Source organism: Solanum pennellii, chromosome 11 (genome assembly GCF_001406875.1).
Source record: "Solanum pennellii chromosome 11, SPENNV200".
Classification (NCBI taxonomy): Eukaryota; Viridiplantae; Streptophyta; class Magnoliopsida; order Solanales; family Solanaceae; genus Solanum; species Solanum pennellii.
This window is the reverse complement of record NC_028647.1, coordinates 57,150,909-57,158,623: the sequence shown is the minus strand read 5'-3', so window position 1 is coordinate 57,158,623 and position 7,715 is coordinate 57,150,909. Positions and strand designations below refer to the sequence as shown.

The following is a 7,715-nucleotide window of genomic DNA, read 5'->3' as shown; positions in this document are numbered from 1 at the left end:
ATTTGAAAATTTACCAATATTAATAATATTTATTTTACACTTGATACGATGATTTACTACACCGTAAACATATATAACTAATTTTAGATCTAAAATTTCAAATTATGCTTAAAATATTGTGAATAAATATTGAGAGACATAATACATAAATATGTCATTTAACTTGAAACAGGCTGGCATATATAACCTCCAACTTTGAATGTGTACAAGTAAACACTTAAACCTATACTCTATTTGTCCACTATTTTTGGTCATGTTTTTATTTATAGAGTCAAATTATAAGAACTTTGACTAATATTTTAAGATATATTTTCTCATCATATTGATATGCAAAAAATTGCAATTAATAGTATTTTTCATAATTTTTGAATATCTAAATTTTTTGTTTAAAATATTGAATTATGTAATCTAATTTAACTTTAAAAATTAACTAAATTGACTTTCGAAAAGCGCAACATGACAAATAAAAGTGGGTGCAGGGAGTATAAAATCTAACAAAATAGTCAAATTCATCCTAAATAGTGATTTTGTATTCTATGTGGCGTTTTACATGTGTTATGTCACATAAGACGTGTGTATTTTCTTGTTACATTTTATACAATTTAAGTGTCTAATTATACACACTAAAAATTAAAGGACATAGATTACATCCAAAATAAATTAAAGGACTTATTTATATATCATACCAATATTGGGACCTTGCACATGTACAAGATTTCCCTTACTACTATATATATACATATCACATGGTATATACTTCAATATCAATTTAGGGAAAAGAAGAGGTAGCACACAAAATGGACCTCTTCCTCCTCTCTTTTGCAACCACACTTACTATAATCATCTATTCTTTGTTCAAATATTTCTTTGCCAAGCCTAAAGAAAAAATGCCTCTAGCTCCAGGCACCTTTGGTTGGCCTATTATTGGAGAAACCATCCAATTCCTTTTTTCACTTTACTATGGATTGGTCCATGAGTTTGTTCAAGAAAGAACCAAAAAATACAACTCTCATGTATTCAAAACCTCATTACTTGGCCAAAAAGTAGTAGTTTTTTCAGGTCCAGCAGCTAACAAATTCATATTCTCTCAAGGTAATAAGCTTATCATTGGTTGGAGACCTAAGTCTGTTCAAAAGCTCTTCCCATCAACATCATTTGTCCCTATTGAACATGACACTAAAAGGGCACATAATGTCATTAGCTATTTTTTGAACTCACAAAATGTAGAGAGACTTATAAGTACTATGGACAATATGTCACATTTACACTTGAAAAATCATTGGAAAGGGAAAAATGAAGTGATGGTATATGATCAAGTGAAGTTATTCACTTTCTCCCTTTCTATTAAAGCCTTTATGGGGATCGAAGATTCGGATAAAATCTTGAATCTTTATGAAAAATTCAAGATTTTTACACAAGGTCTTTTGGCAGTGGACATAAATCTTCCTGGCACAACATTTTATAAGGCAATGAAAGCTGGGAATGAATTAAGGAAACAAATGAAGGTTATTATTAAACAAAGAAGGGTAGAATTATTAGAAAATCCAAATTTGTCAAAAGTTGATGTGTTGACACAAATGATCAATGAACAAGATGAAGATGGAAAGTACATGACTGAAGTTGAAATAGAGGATAAAGTGTTTGGCTTCATTATTGGTAGTTATGATACTACTGCTACAACTATTACTTTGACCATGAAGTACCTTCAACAAATGCCTGAGTTCTTCAATGAAATAATTCAAGGTATATATTTTTAAATTCTTTTGGCCTATTGCATGATTTGTTACAGATAAGCTTGTCTAAAATTGAAAAAAATAGACACACTTGTCTTATGTCACATAATACACGTAGAACACACATAAGACTGACACGTAGAACAACGTCATATGTCTATTTGTTCAATTTTATGTATTATGTCTTAATTTTAAACAAATAGGATAGTGGAGTTGAAGAATCGTTGGTTCAAAAATATTATTGCTATCGAGGGTTTACTTTATTATCTTTTGCATGACACCTTATTATTTTTATTTCTCACATAAAAACCATTCTTTATTGTAAATTGATAGAGCAAAATGAGATATCAAGGCAAATGATGCCAAGGAAAGAGCTCTGTTGGAATGACATTCAAAAAATGAGGAAAACTTGGAGCTTTGTGAATGAAGTATTAAGAAACACACCAGTTGTTCAAGGTATTTTCAGAGAAGCAATAGAGGACTTCACTTATGAAGACTTCTACATACCAAAAGGATGGAAGGTACGTATTCTTCCCTTCTCGGGGTTATTTGGCAGGGTGTATAAGAATAATGCAGAATATGGTGTATTAATAATACTGACATTAGTAATGCTTGTATTTGTTTTTCAGCACGTGAGTTGCACTTATATCCATGTATATCTAAAAATACGTAGAACTTGTGCATACAATTTACACCTACATTAAATTAATTTATTCATGTCTAAGTTTAACCCTTGATGTGATGACTTTGTGAATGTTTATTGACATCTTAATAAATATATAATTAGAAGTGTTATCTAAATAATTTTGCAGATATATTTGAGTTTTGGAGCTACACAAAAGAATGGTGAATATTTTCCAAATCCTACAAAGTTTGATCCTTCAAGATTTGAAGGAAATGGACAAGTTCCTTATACATCAGTTCCATTTGGTGGAGGACATAGAATGTGTCCTGGAAAAGAATTTGCAAGAATATTGATTCTTGTTTTTCTTCATCATCTACTTAAAAATTTTAGATGGGAGCCTAAGGTTCCTTTAGAAAAAATATTGTATCCTTTTTTCTTACTAGCCATTCCAACAGATGGGTATCCTATTACCCTTTCTTCTATTTAAGTTTTTTTTTTTTTTTTATGAAAATAAAATGTCAAAGTATGTTACCTAGTTAATGTTGCTTCTTCAATGGAATAATTAATAATTGTCGCTTACTATTTCTATGGATTTTGAAGTTATGTAAAGAGACATTTGAAACACTTTTGGGCCATATATACACTCAAGTCTCAAGCCCAAGTTTATAATATACTACAAAGTTACTAAAAGAAGTATAACTAGGAGAACTTTTGGGCCATATATACACTCTAAGTCTCAAGCCCAAGTTTATAATATACTACAAAGTTACTAAAAGAAGTATAACTAGGAGAGTTATGATGAGGGATATTGAAGTACAAATCAATTTTCTTTGCAACAAATTAAAATAGATGATATTTGTAAACTTGCTCAAAGAAAACAAGCACATGGTGAAGCAATTTTTTATGTTTATTTGTATTTGTCTCAAGTCCCAACGACGAGGTTTCTACCATGTTCAACTATTTTTTTTACAAAAATTAATAAAAATATCAATGCTAACAACAAAATTTCGAACATGATAAGCTATTAAAGGGACATACACAATTATTGTATATAAAGGGGGAAATGAGGTAAACAATAATCAGATAAGATAAGTCTATCTTCAAAAGTTGTCATGATCCAAAACTTCGAGTCATGATGACACCTACCATGCCTCACCAATAGGTAAGTCAAATCAACTTCCGAAACAACATGCATATTGAATACAAACAATAATCAACGAGAAATTTAAAGCAAAGCGGAAAAGACAAGAATAATAATATATACAAAAGCCAAAAGTACAAGATCCAAACCTCCAACCTGGTGGATATCAATATAAAGCTACTATACGAGTATAAGTCACAAAGTGGATCAAAGAGTACAGACTTAACTGAAATATAAAAAAAAAACTAGCCCAAAAGTTATATACAGAAGGAGATAGGCTAAACTAAAACACCATCAGCTCACCCTCAATCTCCAAAGATCTCCAAAGCTGTCCTAATCAACACTGACGGTTGGAGCTAGGATCTACATCAAGAAAACAAATGTAGAGTGCAGTATGAGTACCAAAATAATAGAGACTTTGTACGCATCATAGGCCGACTGAGCACGAAAAATAAAAAAGTAAAGAGGAAAAACGAGAAAGTAACACCGACTAGAGGTCAATCGAGCAAAGCGATAAAATGTGACTAACTATAAACCTCACGAGTCTAGAAGCAGAAGAAACTGAAAGGTAAAGTAGCTAATAATAACCTAATTGGATCCATGAGTCGAGAAGGTACAGTCGTGCGTAATTTGAAAGTAATAACCGTTAGACAAAATGATAATCACACCCAGGATAATGTCAAAACTAAATAGCAATAGGAAGAGAGTAACAACGACACTAAATATTAAATAGGTAAATATGATACCCGAATAAGTAATATAATAATATTGATCAAAAAGTTGGTTGTGTTAAAAGACTACTACTCAACACTCTTTTATTTCTTACAACTCACAATAATATTACTTGCACAATATTTTCTCACAAACTAAGAAGCAGTTTGTGGATTACTCTCTCTACTCTTTATTGCTTCTCTATTTTGGTATGTCTTCTAGTGTTCAATTACTACTCTATTTATAGAGTTTTTTTACTTGATTACATCATTAATGACATAATGTGGTAGCCAATTTTCACAAAAATTGATTGCCAAACTCTACCAAACTTGTATCAAACTTTGACTACCTTCTTCTACAAATATGACTACCAACTTTCACATTGGTGGCTACCAATTTTCACATTTGTGGCTAGTAATTTCAACAAATATGACTGCCAAATTAATTGTTGCCAAGATTTTTTACTACAAATCTCTCCCTTTATTTTGATTTTTCTTCTTTACTCCAAGGCATGATCTCAATCTTTGAAAATCTTCAAACTTGAGAGGCTTTGTAAATATATTCGCAACTTGATCATGAGATTTCACATACTTGAGTTCTACCTCTTTCTTGGCAATGCATTCTCGGATAAAGTGATCCCTTGTGTCTATGTGCTTGTTTCGATCATGATACACAGGATTCTCTGCAAGTGCTTGCACAGATTTGTTATCAACACAAATCATTGTGGCTTCAATTTGCAGCAAATTGAGTTCCTTCAACAATCTTCTCAACCAAATAGCATGACACGTACATGATGTCGTTGCCACGTATTCAACTTCACAAGTCGATAGAGTAACAATTGATTGTTTATTTGAACTCCAAGAAATAACACAATCACCCAAGAAAAACATAAAACCATATGTGCTTTTTCTATCATCATCATCTCCCGCATAATCACTATCACAATATCCAACAAGATTAAAATCATAAGAAGAATTAAATAGCCCAAGGTTGATTGTACCTTTTAGGGAGAGAAGAATTCCTTTAGTGACCTTCAAGTGAATGGAGGTAGGAGCTTCCATGAAGCGACTTACTACTCCAACTGCAAAGAGTATATCTGGTCTCGTACATGTTGTGAACACCTAATTTTTTATCAAAATATAAATATTTAACACCAATTTTTAAAAATTTATATTTAAAATAAATAAAAATAAATAAATTATAAATTACTTTAATAATAAAAAATTGTGAATTTATGGTATTTATTCAAAATCTTCAACTTTTAATTAGTTTAAAAAATAATGGTAGTATATATTAAGAAAAAGAAAAAAAATAAATTTAAAAAAAAAGAGTCCTAGATATTCAAATTACCTTCCCCTTATCTTAATTAACCTCAAACTCCCAAAAACTAATTTTCCTATTATTGTTATTTAGTAGGTTAATTATTTAATTATTTCTCAACCGTAATTCCCTCAACAATATTTCAAATTAAATCATAATAGCACTCTATTACGTTCCTTTTAGTTAGCACCAGACTCTCAGCCAAAATTATTATAAAATACACGTTCAGTTGAATAGGAAAAAAAAGAATGGAGATTGAAAAACGAGAGGGAAAAAAAAAGCAAGAGCAAAAATCAAGGAGAAGAAAAAAATTAGTAGATCGTAGCAGTTATTTTTTTGGTGAATCAATAATACGAGGTAACTCTAAATTCTTGAATTCTTGTATGATTTTAATGAAATGCTTGTAAGAAAGTTTATTTCTAATTATATGAAATTCTTTTAATAGTGTGTTATTATTATTATTATGAAATATCATTTTTGTGATTGATGTTATGAGTTATTTTTAGAATTTGCAAAAGCGTAAGAAAACGTTGCCAGAGATTCTTATTGTTAAGAATAAATAAATAAATAAATAAATAAATAATTTAAATATGCATCATGTATTATTATTATTATTATTATTATTATTATTATTGTTATTATTATTATTATGCTTTTTAGATACACTTTGTAACTTATATCTCTTCATGATATTGAATTGATAAATTTGAATAGATTCATATATCTTTCCGTTTAGTTTTTCACTTTAGAAGATTTTATTGAATTTATTGTTGACTTGTTAGATTAGGATATAAAAATAATTAGTAAATGATTTTTTTTTTAAAAATATCTAAGTAGAATTATGAATTAAAAGGAGAAATAAATTTCATCTAGAAATTCATGATAAAATAGTGATAATTACTATTAATAATTATAATTAAAAAAAAGTAAAATTTGAGAAATTATATAAAGAGAACAAAAGAATAAAAAATAAAAAAAGAACAAGAAAGCATAAAAAAAAAACAACGACAAAAAAAAGCAGATTTTTTTTAAAAACAGAAACAGAAAATTAAAAAAAAAAAGAAAAAAAAGAAAGTGAAAAAAAAACGTGAAAAAAATGAAAAATCGAAAAAAATGAGAAGAGAAAAGTGGAATAAATTTTTTTATAAAATATATAATTATTAAAAGGGTAAAAATAAAATAAAAAAGAATAAAGAAAAGAACGTATAAAAAGGGAAAATAACAAAAATTATTAAAAAAATAAATAAATAAATAAAATAATAAATAAGAAGAAAAAAGACAAACAATAAAATAATAAAAAGTAATAGAACGTTAGTAAAAAATATATATTAAATGTAAAATAAATAAATAAATAAATGTTTATATATATACATAAAAAATGTAAAATAAAGAAATAAATAAATAAAATAATAAATAAATAAATATGAGTGTTTCACAGTTTGAATTAATGAAAACACACCGAAAATAATTAAAAAAATTTCAATAGATTTAAAAATAAATAAGACAACTTTTAATAGGTTTAAAATAGTAATACTTACATAAATAGCTATAGTTTGAGGGTTATTAGATTGAGATGACTATATTTATCATATTTTAAAAAAATAGCTACAGTTTGTTTAAAAAATTGGCTAATTTTTTTTTTTAAAAAAAATACAAGAATACATTGGAATTTAAATGTAACTGAAAATCCTATTTTGTAGCTGTAACAACCCGTTTAGTAGGTTCGAGCAGTAAAATTATTTTGAAAATAACTGACCGAGTCGACGGACCATCATGGTCACGACGGACCGTCGAGGGTCTTCGTTCCAAAACACTTCAACTCTTAAATCTGGGTACTGAGATCGACTCTCTGAACTTCACGACGGAACTGCAGCACGGACCGTCGTAGATACGACGGACCGTCACAAACCCCTTTACTGAATTTAACTCTCAGAACTTTGTGACGGACCTGCAGGACGGACCGTCATAGACACGACGGGCCGTCACAGGTTGCGTAACCCCAACTGGGTCGGATTTCTGCTAAAGGTTTTAAAGGGGTGTTTTGGACTATTCTTGACACACTTTATGAAATTAGTGGGGTAAGTTTAATAATTTATTTACTTGGGGGTTAAAGGAGATAACTTTAAAATAAATAATGGGTTACTTTTATCATAATGAATTATATGATAATTAGGGTAAAAGAAAA

General features: G+C 28.9%; 1 protein-coding gene and 1 long non-coding RNA gene across 2 annotated transcripts; one reads left to right on the top strand and one right to left on the bottom strand.

Annotated features, from left to right (window-relative positions):
- Positions 1 to 763: 763 nt before the first annotated feature.
- Positions 764 to 2,997, top strand: LOC107004210 (beta-amyrin 28-monooxygenase-like). Its single transcript, XM_015202450.2, has 3 exons — positions 764 to 1,743; positions 2,067 to 2,254; positions 2,546 to 2,997. The coding sequence occupies exons 1-3, from the start codon at positions 798 to 800 to the stop codon at positions 2,843 to 2,845; spliced, it is 1,434 nt and encodes a 477-aa protein (XP_015057936.1). The 5' UTR covers positions 764 to 797; the 3' UTR covers positions 2,846 to 2,997.
- A 637-nt stretch (positions 2,998 to 3,634) lies between these two features.
- Positions 3,635 to 4,403, bottom strand: LOC114074668. The gene is made up of 2 exons (XR_003574996.1): positions 4,246 to 4,403; positions 3,635 to 3,862 (listed from the first exon to the last, which is right to left on the bottom strand). It is a non-coding gene; the product is annotated as an uncharacterized LOC114074668 (long non-coding RNA).
- Positions 4,404 to 7,715: the final 3,312 nt, after the last annotated feature.